A 24,780-nucleotide genomic window follows, 5' to 3' on the forward strand; every position below is an offset into this window, starting at 1 on the left:
TTTTTTTTTTTTTTCATTAAATCACATATTTTATTCTAAAATGTTGTCATGATATATATATATATATATATATATATATACATATATATATATATATATATATATATATATATAATTTTTATGATTTGTTATCACAAAATGTTTTCTTTTGTCAAATCAACTTAGATAATTGACTTAGATAAATATTCTGTTGATTAAACCAATCACCTTCATCGTATTAACTTTTCTTTTTTAACTTTTAATTTTTCATAATCGCAATTTTTAATTTCAATGAACTCAAAATTTTAAAGTAACCATGTAACTTACTTTTTTAAGTCAAACCAACAATTCTTTTTTACAGTGTGTGTATATATATATATATATATATATATATATATATATATATATATATATATATATATATATATATATAAAGTTGACACTCTCATGTAAGATAATTGTCAAACCTTCACTTAATGAAAATCAGCTCTTTAAAGCAATCCTTTTAAACATCATATCAACTAAAAACTAAAAACATTGATGCATTTAGCAGATTATTTTATGCAACGCAACTTACATTGCATTAATGCATTCATGGTGCAGTATACATCATCAATTCATGCATTCTCTAGAAATCAAACCCCTGACGTTGGCATTGTGATAGCACTATCCTCTACTGTTTGAGCAATGGACACCTTTATATAAGTATTTCCTAAATAACAACATAAACATTCGTTTTGGACATACTACATAACAGGAATGACCCACCTGACCTGTTGAGAGCAGAATCCATTAAATATCTGTGTGAGCATGTTAATTTGACAACACCATAAAAGCACCTTTAATTTTTAAAAGCCTGTAAAGCATTAGCACTTCATATAAACCGTGTCGTGTGAACCAGTGATCACTATATTCACCATAATGCATTGCACTGTATTATATAGAGAATTTCATAACACCACAAGTATGTAAACAGAGGTTTGTAAACCTTACATTCATAAACAAACAAACAAACAAACAAAAAAATATATCCACTGTAACTTCACTCAACCTCCACCACATTTTATTTAACAAAATAGAAGCAGATCAAATGTAGCAAAGCATAGAAATGTAACTCTGAGACAAACTCTTGGGAAAATGCACCAAATAATAGATAAGCCAGAATGTGGTACAGTCTTTCACAGTGGAGCGACAAATAATTACCATGACATAGAGAAGAAGAAGAAGAAGGATATGCCTTGATGGACAGCCAGAACCAGTATAACAGAAATAATAGATCAGAAGGGTCACCCTTCAATTTCAGGTTGGTGGGGGAGGGGGGGGGGGGTTGGGGTTTGTATGTTTGTTTTTGTTTTTTTTTTATATGTGCGTATGTGCAGCGTGAGTCACAACACACATCTGAAAGCTCTGAATCTACATTAGAGTAAAACCATTGCAATATGACAGGAACCCCATTGGGACGTTCTGCTGGACTGCAATTCAACTGACTTTGTTTTGTGCAAGCTAAATCAAATTGACAGGTAAGAGAGAAAAGCATCTCCCAGTGCCAATATTTTCCACACTTGGCTGCCGGACGGACTTTTCTTTTGTTCCTTATTGTATTATTCAAAAAAACTCACAAAAGAGCTTTAACATGAAGGGGGGGAAAGAAGTAAGCTACAAAGATGGTATTCAAACTATGAAAATGGATGGCTGGTTACCTTATTTTAGCTTTTGAACCATTCTTTATTCATGTTGTTTTGTTGTAAAATCATTACAGTGATACAAACTCAACCTCAAAAACATCAGCAGTGACATTTAAATGCTATAGCAGTAAGATGCATGGCACTGCGCTCTACATCTCGTTTGTAAAAATGGCATTTTGGAAACAGCGTTCAACTCATGTTCTTCACTACTGAACCTGATCCCACCCTTCTCTCTGAGTATTAGCCATCACAGTGACACACTTAGGCCTATAGTTAGGTTGATAATGTGAATGCTGGTTCGCCTACACATAACGGTGAACTTCAGCTCCCAGCATGGTTTCATACGCTTGAGAGGCAACAGCGACATCTAGAGGCGGCTATTCCATCTACGGCTGCTGTGATGACATCAGTCAAATGCACAGACATGCCTCTGGTCTGCTTCTTGTATATATTTACACCTTTTCATCCAATTTATAGGACGTATCCAAGTAGCAAACAGCATAATATTCCTTCCTCGTATTTGGACAAAATAGATGGCTTTACAAAAGCTCACAATACTTACAGTGAATAATAGGCTTTTGTGAAGGAATACTTCATCCCCTAAAAAGAATAATTAATAATAATAACAATAATAAATAAAAAATAAAGGCATCTTAGTCTATGTGCACTCTGTAGACGGATCCAAATCTGCACATACTGAAACCCCCTTCAAACATTAGTCTTCAAAACGAAAAAAAGAAAAAAAAAAAAAAAACCCTCCCCTTGCGTCGTCCTTCTACCCTCACACTGTATCCATCGACACACAAGATCACAAACCACTGGAGCTACATTGAATTTTCGCAGCATAAGCATGTCAGTGACTTGAATCGGTCATGCTTATCCGCATCCCAAACATTTCAACAGTTGGCACACTATAAGATAAACACATTTTTACATTCATAAAGGAGATGACTGGGCAGATACATGAGAAATCTGCACAAAATTAAAGTATAAATAATCCCCATATCAACCAATCAACAATCAACTGATAAAACGGAAAGTACATGCATTTACAAGTCGTTATTTCCACCTTTCGACCTGTCCGCCTTTGAGAAAGAGAAATCAAACAGCAAATACAAATTCTAACTGACAAAAAATAGAAGAAATGGCACTTTTAATATAGTCATATATAGTTTTATATTTATATATATATATATATATATATATATATATGTATATTGATAACACGAAAGAAGGGTCGCGTTGGCTTCCTTGAAACTATGGTAATGGTTCCCAGTGTGTGTTGAGACCATGCGAATCATGCAGATATGTTACAGTCCGGTATTTACATTACATTCATGCGTTCGTGCACCGTTCCCACGTCCTCTTTTGAGCGTGTTTGCAGTCTGAGCTGGGAGGAGAGAGAAAGAGAGAGAGGCTCTATACATATATAACAGAGGGGGCCCCATTGCAGTGTTTCATGGACGCTATACTCAACCGAAGCAACAAAAAATAGGTATTTTTTTTTTCCCACAGAGGTGAGTCAGAGGTCTAGTGTTTGTGTGTCGCACTCCAACATACGAAACGCAGTACGTCCTTTTGCTCGCCCATGTCTCTGTGAGCATCATTTGTCGGAGAGAGAGTGGGCACCACAGTCGTAGCCTCTGTGTGGCCCGTCTGCGTGATAAGCTCCGCTGTGCCAGTAGGACGAGTCGCAAACTGTCTGTAAAGAATTGATTTCTGACGCGGAAGAGTTGCCGTCTCTCCGTTTCGATCTCTTTCGATTGCGCAGGATAAAGACCAGCATTCCCACCACAGTGAAGGCAGACGTCACGAAAACCAGCAGCAGGCCGGGCACGAGCACCGATATCGACACTCTGCTGGGCTCCAGGTAGGAGTTGGGCCGCGTCCCCGTGTCCGCGGGGAAAGTGCTGTTTTTGGACAAGGAGGTGGGGGAGATCTTCTCGTAGAGCTGAGGGCACATCAGATCATTCCTGATTCGCCGGAAATCCCTCTTCCAGAACTCCTCGGGGGACTCGCACTTGAGATCGCTCACGATGACGTCCGCCCCGAGTTTGTCTGTCCACTGTTTGAATGGGACAATGTTGCACGAGCAATCCCAGGGGTTCCCATGTAAATCGATCTGGATAATGGAGTTGAGTTGGTCTAGGACACCTGGCACAGGAAGATATGTGAAATAATTGTTATGCAAGCTTATTTTAGACAAAGAAACCCCCAAGAACGCATCCACGGGTAGAGCTTTGAGCAGGTTGTTGTTGAGGAAGAGCACCCTCAAGTTGGGCATCGGGCCGAAGGTGCCCGGCATTATGAGCTGGATGTCATTATATTCCAAACTGAGATACTCCAGGTTCTGAAGGCCAACGAACATCTCCGCCATTAACGTATCCAAGTAGTTCTTGTCCATGTAGAGCCACCTCAACTCGGTCAGATTATGAAAAGTGCCGTTTTCTATCATTTTTATGTTATTCCCCCCCAAATCGAGCAAATTCAAGCTATGATAGCCTCTGAGTTGGTTCCTTCTGACGGTATGAATGTTGTTGTCGCGCAGATTTAACTCGTGCGCGGTCAGGGGTTTGGGTTTGAGGTTAGCCACGCTTTCTATCTTCCTGCCCTCGCAGTTAACCCCAAGCCCCTGTCTAGTTCCTATAAGCTTACAACTACAAGACTGAGGGCAGGTCGAATTAGCCGGCGGCTCCCTTTCAATTGCGCCAGTCGCCATGGCCGTGGGCTTCATTTTCAACTGCCAATTCTCCCTGGCTTTCGGACGCCCCTTGTTATGCCCTCCCCCTGCGCTATGGGACTCGGTCACCCCGCTCGTTTTATAGGGCGTAGGATGGGGGCCACGATTGGGGGTCTCGTCCTGGGTGGGAGGCGCCACCAGGCTGGAATCCATGCCGCTCTTTGAAGGGCACAGCTCGGCCTCGGCCGTTTCGTTCAGGTCGTTCCCTTGCAGCCGAGTAGGTGCCTCACAAATGACCCTCCCGATGAGTGCGTTCTGCGGGATGTTCTCTAGCCATTCCTTTAGGGAAACCAGGTCGCAGTTGCAATCCCATGGGTTGTCCTCCAGTAAAACCTCCACGATGCCAGGTATCTGCTCTAGAATCCCTTCGTAAGGCAACGTTTTTATTCGGTTCCCCCTCAGATCGAGGTGCGTGATGGGCACGTTCTGAAAAACGTTGATGGGAAGAGCGCTAATAAGGTTGTCATTTAAGATTAAAACTTCGAGCTTACTCAGGTCCCTGAACACAGACGGGTCAATGTCTCTCAGAAGGTTGAAGTCGGCTTGAAGGTACTCCAGGTCGTCTAAACCGAGGAACGTACTCTTTTTGAAAGACCTGATCTTGTTGTTATTAATGTGCAGCCGTTTCACGAGCTGCAGTCCTAGGAAAGCACCCGGCACGATGTCGTGCAAGCCATTGTTCTCCAAATGCAAGCTCACGGCATTGTAAAAGTTAGCAAACTCGTTGGGGAACAGTCTGGATAAAGAATTCCCGTGAAGCAGGAGGTGATAAAACTGGGAGCTCGGACCTGTCAAATGGTGCAGGTTTGTGAGGCTCCTTTTCTCACAGTCAATGTGCAAATCGCCTTCTATTGCATTGCAGGAGCAGATCTGCTCCTTACAGACGTCCCTTGTAACATTCCCGATAGCTACACAAAGAGCCGCCTTCAGCAACACAATCCAAAGCAGCATTTTCAATACGACACAATCATCCCCGACATCAAGACATGAATACAATCAGCAAGAGGGCGAGAAATGAGATATATCTCCAGTCTAAAAAAGCAGGGGACACTCTGTGATTATATCCATGCTCAGCTCGCTATGTCCAGATTGAGAAAAATCGACAGCAAGAAGCCTCTTTTTCATCACCTCCCCATCGCATGCCATCAAAACAATATTAAAGCCTACAGAATGACATCTTCAACTCAATTATGTGGCTTTTCGGGCTCGCAAATCACTGACCTTGTGCATTTCTCACATATCCACGGCGCGGGAGCTGTTCTTTCTCCCGTGGTGCTGAAATCACACCGCGCACATCTCAATACATCGCCGTAAGATTAATCCGAGATTCTTACATCTTTAGCATCCTTCCTCGGACTCCGGCGGCTTCGTTCAACGCTTTTGCATCACAAAGACGGTTGCTGAGAGATTCTGGACTTTTCAGCCCGGTGTTCACTGGCAGATCTAACACCCTCTGCTGAGCTGCAAAGGCAAAAATCCATCGGATGAGGGAATGCTTGCTCGCTCGCTCGCGCGGGGGGGAAAAACAGTCCACATACAGGGCAAGTGTTGGAAATGTCCACAGAAATCGCCGTCGAAGGGTTTAGATTGGTTTCATTCCAGGATGGGTTTCTCCTCTCCAACAACGCCGATAGCTTTCGTAGAGCCACTCCGTTCCCCCCATCCAAATGTCTTTAAAGCACACAGCATTTCCAGAGTCCTCACAGACGATATTCCCGTTTTAGATAGGAAAAAAAGAAAAAGAAAATCTCAAGTATTCCACAAAGCACAGGTGTTGTTCGCGTGAACGTTGTTTCTTTTTTTCCGCTGTGAGAGTGTGAGAGTGTGTGTGTGGAGGGGGAACTGCAGTTGAATGCGGTAAAATAATTAACTACTCGACGTGCATGCAACAGTGCAGCCGGTGCGCTGAGCTTCTTCTATTACTGTCACAACAAACACTGCGTCAAGACTATAGGAACTATGCGCACATACGCTACGTCACAGCTCTTAAGACATGCGATTTGGAAAATAAGTGCATTTCAACAGGAACACTGGGTATTCCCTTTTACATCAGCCTGCATTGTTTTTTTGTTTTTTTTCTGGCTTTTTTTATGCAGGCAGAGGATCGACGCATCAAATCTCTGACTATTAAAACAAGTGTGGATTTATTGAAACTCAGTGCATATATTACATTTATAGCGTGTCTCTGACATCCAAAAAAAAAAAAAAACACCTTTCTTAAAATATTTGGTTTGTAAAACAAGCAGATAACGGGTTCGTCTGTGTCTAGTCTGTATGTGATTGATGGGGATTTTATAATAATTTACAAACTCTTCACTGCCAAATACATGAGAGTACAAGCCCTTCTGACTCAAAACGCTACAGCATCACGATTCCTTCTCTGGTATCTTAACAGTACTGTATGAAAACTGCTTCATATCTGAGGTGTGCTTGCCTCCAACGCAATCGATCAGTAAATCACTATTCTGCATTTAAAGGTGAGAGATGATGCATGCAAAGGGTTTGCAAAAAGCAATATTATTAATTAAATGCAACTATTTTTAGAACTGGCTATCAATCAAATGAGCTCCTTAAAAGCGAATCATTCATAATGAGTAACTGCAAATAGATTATATGGAGAGAGATAGAATAAAAAGTTAACCCTCTGATGCATGAACTATTAAATGAATGGAATTCAAGAAAATATCTTTGTTATTTTTGCATTAACTATAAGTCATATTTACATGGCAAAATGTAGATGATTTTTATTTATTCTTTTTTTCTTTTTTTAGAAAAATGCTATGACAAGCATGCTTTGGGTGAGTGTAGTTCATGTATGCCATTAAATTATACAATGTTAATATACCAACCTAATTCACAACAGTTTTACCCACACACAATTACTTCATGAGACTAAAATAATACTATAAACATTCACTAATTAACATGAGCAGCTAATCAGCATATCAGAATGATTTCTAAAGGATCATGTGACACTGAAGACTTAAGTTATGATGCTGAAAATACAACTTTGATCTCATAAATGAATTGCATTTTAAATTATTTTCAAAAAGAAAACAGTTCTTTTAATTTGTAATAATATTTCACAATATTACTGAAATCGCTGGTGATTGTGACGTCACAAACTACTTTGTAACCAATCACGTCAACGTGTGGGCGGGCTTTAACAGCGAACTAGCAGGGGAGTCTCGAGAGAAGTCAGGTTATCCCGGTATATTTTTCTGTTGATATGAAAAATCTTGTACATTTAGCAATATAGCTGGTGTATGATGCATATTACAATGTTATGATAAACTATATGCCTTTCTCTGCCAAGTTGTTCAAAGGGTCTGTAAGGATTGGCGAGCGGGAACATGGTTTGTGAAACATTAGCAACACATTATTAGCTGTTTGATAACATAGTCAAGCAAAAGGATAATATTAATTACGTGTTTCTGTTTTACAAGTTGTAAAAAGCAATACTTTTGTGTAGCCATCTCTGAGATGGTGTTAATTGGAGGCGGAGCTAATTTGCATATTTATTGATTCGCTTATACTAAATTAGTTACATTCAAGCTATTTTAAGGCATTTTTTTTACAGGAAAAAAAAAGTTTAAATGTGTCATTTTGGTGATCAAAGATGAGTTTCAGGGATGTAATTATTGACTAGGGGGACTTTAAGTTGATATATGTCACACAATATGTAATGTGTGATATTATGGATTACTACATTGTGTCATCAGATTTCATCTTCTGTTATTGAGCAATTTAAACACAAATTGGCCATGCAGGAATATTGCATGCCATTTTAAATGAAAAAGAATCATTTTCATGCTCAAGTGAATGCTAGATGTATGTAACTCCAATACAGTATTGTGTTCAGTTGTAATTTAGTCAACAACCCCTTTTTTCCCCCACTCACTCACACACACATGCATCTCCATAGCATGTGAACACAGAAGCAGCTGTCATAAATCTTGCCTCTCCACATATAGAAGTGCAGTATGGCAGCCTGGCTTGCTGCTTGTTGTTGATCTTATGTCAATATTGTGTGGATGTGCACAGGTCAAAACTATGCTAACGGTTCAGACACGACCATCTCCAACTCCCTTTGGCCTAATAGTCTAGACGTTGCTGTCTTCCCCATCATAAGTTTTGACACTCGGCCCACAAATTTGGGAAGAACTGTTGTGTAGTTCACTTCTGTGTAGCCAGAACAAAGAAATATGTTCATTTTTTGGAAAGGAGAGGATGTTGCAGGAACACTTAGTTTGAAAGGGAGCCAAGCCCAGTGCTGTGTAAATAAAAGTTCCCTTCTTTTCTCTTTACTTTACTCTACTTCAGAGTTTCAGTCTCCCTCATTCTGTTTATTATCAGCAACAAACAGAGTTTCAAACATGTATAGATGTACTACAGTACACCGCTTTGTGAAATTGAAAGATGCGTTATGGTCGGTTGAGTCATATTTCACCTTGTTTTCAGGTTTATGTTTGAACAAGGATAAAAAATATGTGCAACATATGTTCCCAATGTCAAGCAGCCACGTTGTGGAACTCTTTATAAATAATGGCTGAAATGCTCTGAATGACCCTATGAAAAATATTTCAGATAAAAAGATTAATTCTGTGATCTAAACACTGGCTGTACCTAAAGTTCCCACATAATTAATGATCATGCCTCATATGCATTTTAAAAGTGATTTACATATGATTTTATGATTTTATTTCTTCCATGGAACACAGAAGGTTAAATATAATGTTCATGTTGCCCTTTTTGAATGAAAATGAATGAGGAAAGATGCTTTCAAGCTCCAAAAACAAGGAAAAAAAGCAAACTAAATATTGAATATTATTTGTGTACCAGGTTTTCTGAAGTTAGATGATGCTTTTTGATAATTTGTGGGGTTTTTTTTCCCCCTACATTTGTTGAATATAAAAGCATTCTGAGTAAGCAAATCATACTTATGGGATAAAAAGTCATAACTGACATTAAGGGGGTCGTGAGAATCAAATTTGCTTTGATTTTTGGACATACAAGAGGTCTTTGTACCATTAAAACACCATGCAAGTTTCAGAGCTTAAAATGTCCTCCTTATTATAAAAAAGCTCCAAAAATGTCTTGTTTTGATATTGTGGGATCTGTGACGTCACATGGGCAAATTCATTTGCATATAACTGCCTTCAAAGCATGACACTGATGGTTATACATCATCGCACCACAGGCCCCGCCCACTGGCATTCAGTTGCTAATATTTTCCTTCACTGGATGTGAACGTCGCATCATGTCAAAAGCAAACAGAAAATATTATAATCACTGACGCTGTCTACACGGGATACAGTATACAGTTGCGCATTCACATTCTGACACAGACATGCAAAAAACTTTATTGACATTATATGGAACCTTAAGGAAGCATATAAAATAATAATAATAATAATACTATTTGTCATGACCCCTATACAATTTAAAGTCTCAATTATGAGATAAAAAGTCAAAATTGTGACACAAAAAGTTAAAATACTGAGACCAAAATACCCAATTATGTCTCATTATACATAATTATGACTTTAAATGTCACAAATACAATTTTTTATCTCATATTAATAATCAAAGCATGCTCTTTTCTTGTGTGGTGGATACGGAAGAGGATTAGGGCCAAGGAATAATAACGAAATAAAACCATCTCGAGATTAAAGTTGTTAAATTTCGAGAAAAAAAGAAGAAATAAAATGTTGAGAATAAATTCGTTAAATTTCAAGAAAAAAGTCGAGATAAAATGTTGAGAATAAACTTGTTAAATTACTAGAAAAAACTCGTTAAATTTAGTGAAAAAAGTTGAGATAAAATGTTGAGAATAAAGTCATTAAATTACGAGAAAAAAGTTGTTAAATTATGAGAACAAATTGACATTTTTCTCATAATTTAACGAATTTGTTCTCGAAATTTAACGACTTTTTTCTCATAATTTAACGAATTTGTTCTCGAAATTTAACGACTTTTTTCTCATAATTTAACGAATTTGTTCTCGTAATTTAACGACTTTTTTCTCATAATTTAACGAATTTGTTCTCGTAATTTAACGACTTTTTTCTCGTAATTTAATGACTTTATTCTCAACATTTTATCTCAACCTTTTTCTCGAAATTTAACGACTTTTTTCTCGTAATTTAATGAGTTTATTCTCAACATTTTATTTTGACTTTTTTCTCGAAATTTAACGAGTTTTTTTCTCAAAATTTAACAACTTTAATCTCGAGATGGTTTTATTTTTTTTTATTATTGCTTGGCCCTAATCCTCTTCCGTAGGTGGAAATGGGTTTCATGATTGAAAATAAAGTAGATACATTTGAAATGCTGCTGCTACATGAAGAACGATTTAATGAACAAGAAATGCAATATATTAAATAAATTCAACCAAATCTGTATCTTTTCCATCGAGTTTTGTAATATGCCTAAAATCGCACATTCTGCACAGGTAGAGCAGTGTATAGCCCATGAAGGCCCAGTAGTTAAATGGAAAACAGCAGAGTAAGCATTCTGCCAAACTTATTCTTTGTGTACCACTGAAAAACCTTCACTGTGCTTCACAATCACCAGAACAATTCAATCTTTATGAGATGTTGTGGAGCACAAAGAATGAGGTAAAGCAGATTATGACCTTTTCAAACCCGTAAAAAGACTTTTTAACATTATTTGTGACTTGTTTACCAGGAACAAAGACTGTTGAGATGAAAAAGGGTTATTAGGCTGCTGATCTGATAAATTATAAATACGTTATGTATATCAGTAAATAAATGTATCATACACTATATTAAATATACAGCCACAATAATCCTCAATCAGTGTCTTATTTAAGCCAGCCATCTCAGTCTGAAAGCTGCATGGCTTGTGTAAATAAAAGTTCAGCAGCATGGAGGGCTCCCAACAGAAACAGGGCTCATTACTGCACAGATTGGCTCTATGGATTCAGGCTGTGAGACAGTGATGGAAAAGAGCAAACCCAAGCTCTATTTACTGGAGACTTGAGGGTCTTGTATGGCCTCGCAGCCTCTAAGGACACACAATGGCATTGAGTGACCCTCAACAACTGACCCTGAGGTCAAACCTCTTTCTAAAGCAACAATATATTGCTTGTGGTTATTTATTGGGAAATTAACATACTGTAAACTGCAGATTCACCCTGACAATAAATCAATAAAATTATGAAGAGCCAATCTGTTTTCATTTGTGTGTGTAGTGGGGTTGTTTTTACAATATTCAAGATTTATGAACAGGAATAATCCCACTTAAGTTATTGAATTTATTGGAAAGACCTGGAAAGATTAATGACTGATTTAATTTGGGCTTATGTTTATGAATTTTATTGAATGTAATAGCATTTTCTTTTAGTTTGTTGCTTTTTTTTCCAAGTCTCTACCCAGCTATAATTTAAAATAATGCTAATACAATATAAATGACTATATAGATGCCTTGTTTTTATATAGGAAAATCTGTGTAATAGTGCTGCAGGTTACATTAATTTGCCAGTAGGTGTCGACAATCTTTGTGAGCGAATCATTGGATCATTACTGAACCGACACATTCAAACTCTGATTCACTCAGAAGAGAAACAAGGTTAGTTGGTGATGTGCCGCACCTTGCCTCAACTTTCACTTCTCGTATCATAGCAGTGATCTGTTTCAGCAAAAGTAAACAGTGTGATTTTATGGAAGCCCATTTCCACCGCTTTGGTAAATCATAAGTATGAGATACTAAATAAAAATAATGACATACTAAGTCAAAAATATGAGATTAAAAAGTCTAATTATGGAATAAGTCAAAATTTGGTGGGGCTTTTTTTAAGACTTTTGACGATTTCATCATGATTTTGACTTTTTAGTCATAATTGTGAGATATTGCATAAAGTTATTACAAAAAATATACAAAATTATGAGACAAAAAGTTCAAATTATGACAGCAAGTCATAAAAAAAACAACCACAATTTGATTTAAAGTATCAGCAGGAGACTCCTAGGTGGATCCGCATTCAAGTCAGGATCAGCTCCGCCTCTGGGTGGCGCTGTAAATTCTACTGTCAATCAGCGAATTCTGAGCGGACCCATGTCAGAAGTAGACGCCGATGCGGGTCCGTTCGCGGATACGTTCCAGAAGCCACGATACCTTTTGCTGTAGGGATATTATGACTTTTTATCTCACAATTTTCACTTTTTATCTCATAATTTTGACTTTTTGCGGTATCTCATAATTATGACTAAAAGTCAGGAAAGAAACAAGTAGGTTAGTTGGTCATAATTATGATGAAAACATCAAAATTATGAGATAAAAAGTCAATTATAGAATACGTCAAATTTTTGTAGTTTTTTTGGCTTACTGTCATAATTTTGACTTTTTATCTCATAATTTTGATGTTTTCATCTTAATTATGACTTTTTAGTAAATAATTATGAAATTGCAAAAAGTCAAAATTATGACAGCAATTCATAAAAAACATAATTATGACTTTTTATATCATAAGTTTATCTTTTTATCTCATCATTTTGTTTATTTTTGTGATATCTCATAATTATGACTAAGAAGTCATAATTATAATGAAAACGTCACAATTATGAGATAAAAAGTCATAATTATGACGTCAAATTTAGTTTTTTTTAAGGACTTTTATGATATTTCATTTTAATTTTTTATCTAATAATTATGACTTTTTATCTCATAATTTCAACTGTTAATATTTAATATATTATCTAATAATTACACCTTTTTATCTCATAATTATTATTTACGTAAGCATTTTTTTTTTCTTATGTGGCAAAAATGGGCTTCCATAAGATCACAATCATAGTTCCCAATAAACTGAATGCATTTGAAATGCTGCTGTTTTTACATGAAGAATAGTTTAATGAACAAAATGCAAAGTATATATTATTAAATTCAGCCAAATCTATATCTTTTATGTCAAGTTTTGGTTTAATAAATACATGTGTTCTGTAATATGATTAAAATGACACATTCTCTTCAGGTACAGCAGCTTGTAGATTATACATGGAGGCCCAATTTGGTTTTCTGTATGATTTTATTGAATTAATTATTGTAATTACCTCAGCTTTAATAAAAAAAAAAAAAAAAGTTTGTCTTACTGTGGTGATTGCTTGTTTGTTTATTGGAAAGTTTAATTTATCATTATTGTATATCAGCTAATTTCAACTGGCACATAAAATGTTTATGATTATTCCTAATGTTAACTAACTTGGCTTTAGCATGTGCATTTTACTGCACTAATTTAAGGCTTACAAAATGCAATTTACCTGGGATTGCATTGGATAGAACAGTCTATATGCTAATAAATCCCTGTTCCTCAAATGTCTTTCTCCATTGCACTTCATCATAGCATTCTAGCCACTGTGTCACATCAACTACTTGAACAAACACAAACTTTTCTGTTATGTACACTGTCAAAAGAAACACATTTTTGAAATTCTATATTGGTCCACTAAGATGGCAGAAATATTCAGAGAAGCTAGAATGTGGTTGCTGAATCCTGAATAGGTTTGAATATTGATTATCCACAAAGATGTATGCAGTTACAAAGCCCGGCTGGCTCTATAGCCCTGGGAAAAGGACATAAAACTTCAATATTTCTTGCAGAGTCATGCTTTAAAGACATATCGAACAAATCATGATAGGACTCCGGCTGCTTAGCATACTATACATATTCCTGTTCGACATTTTCCACAAGCACAGAGAAGTCTGAAAATGCAGTGGACCAAAAATGTGGCATACATGAAGATCCGGCACGTTCCCATCCAGTGTGAAGATTATGCAAATCTGTATGAAACAAATAATTCATAATAACATTCATATACACTACACTTGAAGTCTTGGGTCATTGATGAAGTTTTATTTAGCGTTAACAATGATATTATGTGTTTTTTATAATCAATTAACACTGCTTTTGTCATTTTTTACAAGATGGGCAAAATTTGTCACCAAAAAAGTCATTCGGTTTAACCAAAATTTCGGTTTTACCAAATGACTCTTTTGGTTATACCGAATGACGATATTTTTCGAACAATGCTAACAGGCTGATATCTAGTTAGCTAGCAAAAGAACAATCAAACATTTTATATTTAGTACAAGTTTTTAAAATATATTAAAACATGTTCCATGCATGTTTTATAGCGGTTGTACCGAATGACCTGATGTGACCTGATGTTTCGGGACATGCGTATGAGAAAGTGAAAACAAACATGAATTTTGTTTCAAATAGTTAAAAGAGAGTTAGTTACTTTTGCTGCGCTCACGCCACCTCGTATTTACCGGAATCTTGAGATGACAACACGTGACGTTATATTCGGAGCTGTTCACATCCTCGGACTGGGAATTATGCATTTCTATGGCACCACTATCAACACCTAAATGAATCTACAGCGGCCATGTGGTACACGTGAAGCTTTCAGAAAACTCCTATACTTCAAGCTGTAACACTTTTAACAAGCTAGAATCTCGTAACTACAGTAATTATTATTTTGATTTATGATGTTATAAAATCATGCCAGAATAATAATAAAAAAAATATATACAATTATTACATTTTAAGATATTTTAATCACAAATGAAATGGCTGTATTGGCCTTTGTACAGTTAAACCGAATGACTTTTGATCCTTCAAAATCTTTAAAATGCCTTTATACGTAGCAAAATAATGAATCCAATAAAAGAGATCTAGTTGTACTACCTTACATACTTTAGATGTCATATCTTTGCTTTTTATTATTGTCAAGGTCAAAAAAATGACCCGTCACGTCATTGACCTCTTACACATATGGCAGGAACCATTGTACCATTAACATTTTTGCACATCACCATAGTAATTGCACTACATCAGCATCTGCCTTTGGGACATTGTATTCACAAGACTTGCATTTTGCACTGCCTTTGACAACTCTGTTCCACACACACCACAACTTCATGGCTATTTCTTATTTCTTTATTCTTTACCAACCTCGTGAAGCATAAAAAATCTCAGTACACAATCTCCTTCACAAGATTTCCATTTTGACTTGACTAATGTTCATTCAAGTCAGGTCACAGTAACTCAAATCTATGGAACTTGAATTGTAATGACTTTCACTCCAAGGTTTTGCTCCAACCCAGATATCACTCCCTTGTAAGTTAAGTCTTGCCAATGGAAATGTTACTGACACTCTTGAAAATAAAAATAAAACAACAAGTGTGCCGAACGTCACTGTATCCTATCATTGAGCACTGAGGAGGCCCTTGAAGTCTTTCAGAGTCCTGCCTCTCTAATCAGATCTTTGCCCTCGGCAATCAAAACCTCTGATGTGAGTGTAAAAGAAAACGCATGGCACTTCAGCCCCTGCTGAGCCTCTCCACCCTGCCTGAGGATAACCAGATGTGTTCATCAAGAAGGTGCAAAAGAAGGTGCAAAAAAAAAAAAAAAAGTTTTTATAGTCATTCTGAAACTGTGATAAAAATGGAGATATAAAAATAATAATAAAATAAAATTATGATAAAATAATAAAAAGTTATATATATATATATATATATATATATATATATATGTATTATTTATACAACAGTTCTGTCTGGTTCTCGAATCTGATTGGCTGATAGCCATGCGATATTTCAGTGATAACATCACTCCTACTGCCTTTTCACCGTTTGTATCACTCCGCTTGAAGTGACCGTCATGGCGGCCGATCAAATCAACCGTAATTTTTACAAATACTACTTCTTGTACCACGAACTGTAGTTTTAATATTTTTTTAGGCGAGAATGTAGTTGTTTAGACTTGAAATATGTGACTTATATTTAATAACAGCGCCTATTTTACAATTTGTTTTGACGTTTTCGGAGATGCGAGCTTGAGTGCGTCAGCCGCCGTTCAGTGCTTCTGTAACCGTCGAGAACAGCTTCATCTCGGCCAGTGCCTCGGGGATTTGCCGCTGGCTCTTATAGTGGTTAAACACGAGACATAATTCAATTTGAGTACATAGAACGGGCAGTCTTTGGTCTTATTAATCTATTATTTGTTACAGAGCAAGTCGAATTGTGCTATATTAAATTTGATAATAATAAACGTTACGTTACATATAGCACATTGACTACAACTAGACGGGACATATCAGACTCTTCTCTGCTTCAAATATGTAAAACATTAAACTTTATAAACATATGTTTTTTTGAGTAAAGAAAACGCTTTACAATTTTTTTTTCAAACATCAGATCTTTATTTACCTTTGCATTGCACAGAGATGTCCAAACTGCGAGCGCACTTCATTCAGAAGTGAGGCGGATTAATGAGGCTTGTTTGACAGTTTGAGGATCCAATGGAGTTAGGAGGTTTTGTCACAAGCTCTTTAAAATCATTTTCATTCGTAAAATATTTGTAAAACCCACGTACCAACGTAAATGGTGACCTATTTTTTTTTCTTTTTTTTAATAACTAGTGCTTTATGTTTGACTGTACTGTACAATTGTGCTTATATGTTGTTCAATAAATATTATTTTATATAAATATGTCCATTAAGTAATATGGATTGAGTGAACATTACATTAATACGCCATTAGATGGCGGCAACACTTTACAGGAGAATTAGTCAGGGAGTCACGAGAGACTTTTAAATTGAAAGGAACTTTTGCAAAAGGAAGTTGTTTTAGCGCTGTGGTGTTATGGATGGAAAATTCCAAAAGCTGTAAAAAAGACAAATACAAAGATCGCTTACCTGAGCGGACATTCAAACGGACTTGTATAAAGGATGTAATATTATGGACATCGACTTGATGAATGAATGTAATGCAATATACCAGACACAGGTAATAGCCTACTCTCTCTCTCTCTCTCTCTAATACTGTAGAAAATTTTGTTTCAATGAAGCGACTCAACGTTCCTTCGTTACTAGTTCTAAAGTGACATTTTAGAGTTAGCAACGGAGGCTTGGTTTAACTGATAACTTGAGTTTTGAAACGTTCCTTCGTTACTAGTTCTGAAGTGACATTTTAGAATTAGTAACAGAGGCTTGGTCCAACTGTCAAATTGAGATTTGAATCCGTGGCGGAAGGAAGTAGTGCTGCACAAAAGAGGGTTTTAAAGACACTCCGTTGTTGTTCTTATTTATTTACACACTCGTGCCGTCGAACTGTTGTATAAACGCAATATCACACTCGTAGCCGTGCGATATGGTTATATAGGTTATATAAAAACTGCTCCGGGACATGAAGGTTAAGAGTCCAAATGCAGTATTTATTGAAAGGGTAATCCACAATCAAAGTCCAAAAACAGGCAAAGGTATAAGCCAAACAATAACAGAGTTCAAGGCTGAGGCAAACAGAGAAATCCAAACGGGATATATCGCCCTCCGAAGGGCACTTCGGAGTGAAAATAATCATGGCCGCCATATTGAAGGTTGCTTGCACAATCTACTCCTCCTTGATTGTCTCGTTAAGATGACGCAGAAGTGCGTTCTAAAAGAAGAGGTTTTTTTAACCCCTACACCCTTCGTCCCTTCGAAGCTCTCACTCCGGAGGGTAAACGCTTTGAAGGGATTAGGGCATAGGGATGAGCCACAAACGCAGGGAAAGGCTCAGAAATACAGTTAAGACACAAAGAAGACTTAGCAATGAGCAACTGAATAGGGTGAGCTAATGAGACAGAGCTGAAAACAATCATGGAAGATGAGTCCGGGCAATGTATTATGGGAGATGAAGTCTGTGAGGGAATGAAACTAGTCTGGGGTGGAGTGCCCTCTAGTGGACAACCAGGCCACTCCAGCCGGTGTTGCCAGTTGTTTTCAGTTAAAGTAGCTAAAACTAATAGTTTATATTAATATAGATCAGTGGGCGAGTAACAGAACCTAGATAAGATTTGTCCAAGAATTTACTAGATTTTTCCTTAGGCTTTTGAAAAAGTCTCATAAGGTTGCTAAATCAATAACAAAATCGCTAAATTGACAGCACTGACTCCAGCTGGTGATCGTGATATTATTATTATTATTATTATTATTATTGTGTTTAAGTATAAAGTAGTATTATAAGTTTAATAATATATACACATATATGTTTTTGTATTTTCTATTTAGTTTTATTATTTTCTACATAAAAAAACACTAACGCAGATATCCTATTATTATTATTATTATTATATTTATATTCACAGAAATATAATAATAATAATAATACTGTAAACTTATATAACACTATATTATATATATATATATATATATATATATATATATATATATATATATATATATATATATATATATATATATATATATATATATATATATATCACTTATTATTATTATTGTTATTATTATATTTAAGTATTAATATTTTATACATTTAATCATTATTATATATGTTGTTATTCTTATATACAATTAAGTATTATTATATTTATATGTGCATACATATATGTTCTAACCTTTGAGGGTTAAATTGCACATAAGTCATCCTAAATTATATCTAAAATATCTAAAATCATGGATCTTGTTGAGGTGAGATGATACTTTCAGATGATCAAAAAAAAACAAAACAAAAAAAAACCTACACTTACATTAAAGGAGAGACCCGAGGCACATCTCAGATCAGAACTGAACATTAGAGACTTGGGGATACCAGTAGCAACCATCCAGAATCCCCTTGCAAGTGCATAGCAACATGCTAAGATCAGTCAGAACACCTTGGCAACTGCATACTATAGAATCTTTGGCAGCACATTTCACAGAGGCAAGCACTCTCATTTTCTTCAGAAAATATATCTTCAGAGCTATTTACAGGTTTCGTAAAGCTTTGAGTCTCTGATTATTAAAATCCATGATCATATCTGGTCTTTAGTTGGAAATATGAGGGATATGAAATGGTTACTTACTGTCTGACTGATTTAGTTTTGTTTTTGTGATCTTTCTTGCATTGACATTTTGATAAAACAAGCAAATCATGCCTGAATTTGATGGCAATCCTGTCATGATGTGCCCCAAATAACATTTCCCCACAGACTATACAGATGGCCACAAAAACAAAACATTCTTGTCGGCAGGAAACACTGAGTGCACAAATAAAGCAAAGCGTTTGAGGTCACACAACGAGAGGGTTTAGAGGAAGGATATTTTTGTAAGCTATAAAGTGTAAGCTAATTCCATCTCACGTGTGGAGGAGATGAAAATTAAATGTTTTTTATTGGACAAAACGGTTGCGCAGGTGATTCATGTACAGAAATGGGAAGGTCAAGAGCGCAGACTGAATCAATAACGCAGCTGGCAGGATCCCTATCCCACATGATGTACTGCGGGAGGATTTCACATGATTAATCAGCGAATTTGTTCCGGATCGATCGAAGGGGCTAACTGGGGATATTGGCACAGTTTTTCCCCATGTCGCTGATCTGAGACCAGTGGGATTGTTTTATGTCATCTTTAGTCATGTGGAGATTTGGGAGCTTGGGAAACTGATCAGAGACCTGCATTTCTGTCAAGTCGCAACTTCATCATGTAGTTCAGTAGTCCTTAATCTTTTTTAATTATTTGTGCAGCTTTTATATCCTGCACTGAAGGCAAAATTTTACATTAGCAAAGACAGCTCAATGACTTTTGAGGATTTATTTGTGCATTCTTGTGGAATTATTAAATTAATAAATTAACAAACATGCAGCTATTAAAATGTCACATATACTGTATGCATTTGACCATGTGAAATGTTAAAATGCATAATTAGCAACAACAACAAAAAATGAAATTACTTTTTAAAATATAAATATAAATCTTTAGACAGAGTACCCTTTAATAATAATAATAATAATAATAATATATTTATTATTATTTGAAAATATAAATAGAAAATAATAATCATTTAATACAATTGAACAACACCAACTATAATATTAATAATAATAATAATGAATAAAAAAATAATAATAAATTATTATTATTATTATTACAGTTGGTTTTGTTGAATTTTATTGCATGATTATGCTGCTTGTGCTGTTCAATTTTATTCAATGTTATTATTTATAATTATTAATATTATTCTTTTAAATAATGTATTGTGTTAATGTATGTATTGCAGTTGGTTTTGTTGAATTTTATTGAATGAATATATATATATATATATATTTATTTTAATATAATAATAATAATAATAATAATAATAATAATAATAATAATAATATTATTATTATTATTATTATTATTATTATTATTATTTATAATATTATTTAAAATGTATTTGAAATAAAGTAAAAACAAGAACATCAACAACAACAACAACAACAATTTATAATTTATTAATTATTTTTTTAATTAGTATTATTATTAATATTATATTTTATTAGTTGGTTTTGTTGGATTTTATTACGTTTTTTAAATAATTAAAACATATTTTAAATGACAATAATAATAATATTAATAATAATAATAATAATAATAATAATAATAATAATTATTATTATTATTATTATTATTAGTGCTGTTGTTGAATTTTATAGGAGGATTTTATTTTTTTTATTTAATTATTTTAATTTTAATTTTACTGTTTAATATTAGGGCTGTTCAACAATAATTGTGATTATCGTGTACAAAATAAGAGTCTGTGTTTATGTAATATATGTGTGTTTGTTTTGTGTATAATTATCATAGACTGTAAAAAATAATTATTATGTATATATGAATACACACACATACATATATTTATATATTTAAGAAAAATATCTTATATTTCTACAAAAATATGTACATTTATATATAATTTAAATATCTAAAAAAAAACAAAAAAAAAAAAAATATATATATATATATATATATATATATATATATATATATAAAACCTAAACACAGACTCTTATTTTGTACACGATAAAAACAAACTCTGGATACAAACTTTGGATGTTGAACCCTTGAACCCACAAGCAAACTTCAACGTGAAGCTATTCACGCAAGCATGCAGCTATTGAAATACCACATTTATATTTCCTTCATTTTCTCATCTATACCTTCACACCTGAAAAATCACCAATATTTCTGAATAATTACCATATTGAAGCCTGCCGTGACTGACTTCTTTCAGAATAATAACCTTCAGGCATTCGGGAAATAAATGTGTGCTCATGTCATCATATCAATATAGTTCTATCAGCTATAACCGACAGCTCGGGTTCAAACTCAGTGTATTTACTAACTGCATGCAGCGTCTCCATAATCTCTTTCTTCACAATCATGCTACCATGGTACCCTAATGTTGCATGGCCTACCTGAATCTCGAGGTTGTTGTAAACTAAAGTCACTCTCGAAATAGACAGTGCTTTTGTTATAAATCTAGCTAGAAGATGAGAGAAGAGCTTGCTGATGGTTTTGCCAGCAGTGCTAGATTCAATTAAGAACATCTTTTTCTTGATTATGTTTCATCTAGCGGCTAAGCCCTTATCATTGTTTTTCAAAATCAATAGCTCGAAATGAGTCACAAGGCTTGTGAATTAGAGGCCCAGCAGCAACATAAAGCATGAAGCAAGCGCAAGTGTAAACTGGCATCAAAAGCGCGCAGAGTTTTATGCCTGCAATTATTGCACTCCAAGCAAGTGTACACAAGAACATCAAGTGGCGCTGAGCTTTTAATGGTGATCTCAGCCAGAGTAGACCAAATTGACATGGCCTTTTTATGTGTCGTCTGAGATTTGGAGCAGCGATTACGTTGGGCTCATGTCCAAACAAGATGTCAACCAAAGCTGAAGGGACTAAGCCTGCACTTTTGGAATGATAGTGATTTTAGTGATATGAACACCCATTTATTTGACCGTCTTAGTGATGATGGTTATAAAAAAGAGCATTGACAAAAGCACTTGCAATAAATAAATAAATAAATAAATAAATAAATGTTTTCCATCTGATACATGATTTATTTATCCATTTATTTAGTTAGTTTCAGGTAACTTCATGTGCTTATGTGGTAACATTTAAATAAAATAAAATAAAATAAAATAGTAGCAAAAAAAAAAAAACTTGCTCTGATTGTGTTTTAAGCTTAAAGCCTATATGAAATGCCATAGAGGTAACATAATTGACCTTTCGCCGGGAGTTTGATTGACAAGCGATCTAACCAATCAGAACGCCGCACCCGCCATTTTGTCCGACAAAGCAGCCAGTAGTTAAAAGATTAACCTCGGTGGAGTTAAACTTGAAAAATGGTGTGTATTGACGTCTTTCCGCGTTTGAAACAACATTCATTCTCATGTTCATGGACTAATAGGAAGAGATGATCGGTTTTTACGAGCGGTTGAGCTGAGGATCTACAGCAATCTGTCACGACCATGGTCACGACACATTAAAGAGCAACAAAACGTTTTTTATTGTTTGAATTTCTTTAATAACTACATGGTTTGAAAGCTGGGACATTGTTTAATATCATAAGTAACCTGCTCTGTCTTGTCTGTCGATGTGTGGTCAGTATCCTCTTTGTTCCGCAATGTATTTTTCACTGCGTGTGGAGTGACAGCGCCACGGCTTGTCAGACAAAGCAACAGTAACTAAGGGGGGCGGGGCTCGGTGATAGGCTAATTGTTCAGACACTTTGCATCACAGAAATACATTATATTTTAAATAATATAATAGAATACCATTATTTTAAATTGTAATAATATTTCACAGTATTGCTATTTTTTCTGTATGTTTGATTTACACCATGATGAAATTTGAGACATGATCAGAGGGTTTTTTCACAGCCTAACTGACTGAAAGAGCTCATTATTTATGCAGCTCATTAGAGCTCTTTATGCAATTCTTTTGTCTTCTCAGGTGAGAATCACCCATTATTCATGATTATTCACGCCTCCACGCATACTGTGTTTCTTGACCAAAGATGTTTTAGAAAATTTAAATCTCTCTATTGTTTTATATGAACAAGCAGGCAGCATAATTTTTACCTCATTCTGAAGCAAAAACTCTAGTCTACAACCTCAAATACCCAGAAGTCTTGTGAACACAGATTTAATATATTTTTTTTGGCTTTATTTAAGTGACTTAAGTTTTTGTTTTTTTCAATAACCACGCATAAACGTTATTCCTTCAAAAACACAAACATGTACATACATGTTCCTCACATATTATTGTAGCCTAGTTTGTGCTGAATACAGTGTAATGACACTTTTTCCATTAATATGTTTATGAACAACTGAAAAAAGCACAAATGTCAGGGCATGTCAAAACTTCTCCAAGGCCCCAAAAATCCTCAGACCCCTGAGGGTTAAACACAAATGAGTTTATTTCTTCTGTGGAAAACAGAAGTAACATTTCTTTGAAGATATAAGGTATAATAATAATAATAATAATAATAATAATTATTATTTAGCTTCAAGTAACGTTATGTGCTTATGTGGTAAAATAAAATAATAAAATAAAATAAAATAATAGGAAAAAAAACTCGCTCTGACTGTGTTTTAACCCTCTGGAGTCTGAGGCTGATTTGGGGCCTGGAGAACTACCTGCTGCCTACTCCTTCATATAAAACAATATATTGATTTAGTTTTTGTAAGACACTTTTTGCCAAGAAACACAGTATGCGAGGAGGCGTGAATCACCACTGAAAATGGGCCATTCTCACCTGAGAAGACAAAAGAATTGGATAGTAATGAGCTGAAATGACTTGCATATTAATGAGGCATTTCAGTCAGGTAGGCTGTGAAAAAAAACCTTCTGTGATGTCTCAAGCTCATTATGATATATGAAACATACAGAAAAATATTATTACAATATAAAGTAATGATTTTATATTATACTTTAAAATATAATGTATTTCTGTGATGCAAAAAGATATAGATATAGACTTTTAGTTTAAAAGCATGCACATTTGGAGAAATATTGGATTCTCATATGCTTATGTCAATTTTCTATACAGAGGAGTTATATTAACTTAATATTCATTGTCATTACTATGAGCGCTGGTGTTTTCAATTCATCCTTGAAGTCGGAGGGCGCACTGTGTATTTTTAGTCCACAAATTCATCTAAAAGAAGAAGAGGCTATTCCATGAATGGAGTTTCCAATTCATACAGCAGCAGGAGGGCGCTAAAGAAACAAAAACTCATCTAAAATTCATCTGTAGAAGAAAAGTAAACAGGAAGTAACTGCATGTCTTCTAGAGATCGCTAACCATGACTTTTACATCCAGATAAACACTTTTCAAGACAATAAATACACGATTGAGACGATGAATGCATGTATTGACTGAATTAGCGTCTGAATAGCGCTGGCTCCGTGGGCGTGGCCGCATTAGCGGATAATGAGCTGAATCACGGATTTCTGACATGGCTCTCTTTTCATACAGATTACATAAACAAAGAAGGTTTGTTTTCGATTTGACTTACATGATTTAAAACCTGACATCTTAACGTTT

General features: G+C 35.2%; 1 protein-coding gene across 1 annotated transcript; it reads right to left on the reverse strand.

Moving 5' to 3' along the window:
• Positions 1-3,267: 3,267 nt before the first annotated feature.
• LOC137032687 (SLIT and NTRK-like protein 1) lies at positions 3,268-5,355 on the reverse strand. Its single transcript, XM_067404572.1, has one exon. The coding sequence runs from the start codon at positions 5,353-5,355 to the stop codon at positions 3,268-3,270; it is 2,088 nt and encodes a 695-aa protein (XP_067260673.1).
• Positions 5,356-24,780: the final 19,425 nt, after the last annotated feature.

The sequence above is a fragment of the Chanodichthys erythropterus genome, chromosome 12, assembly GCF_024489055.1.
Source record: "Chanodichthys erythropterus isolate Z2021 chromosome 12, ASM2448905v1, whole genome shotgun sequence".
Taxonomy (NCBI): Eukaryota; Metazoa; Chordata; class Actinopteri; order Cypriniformes; family Xenocyprididae; genus Chanodichthys; species Chanodichthys erythropterus.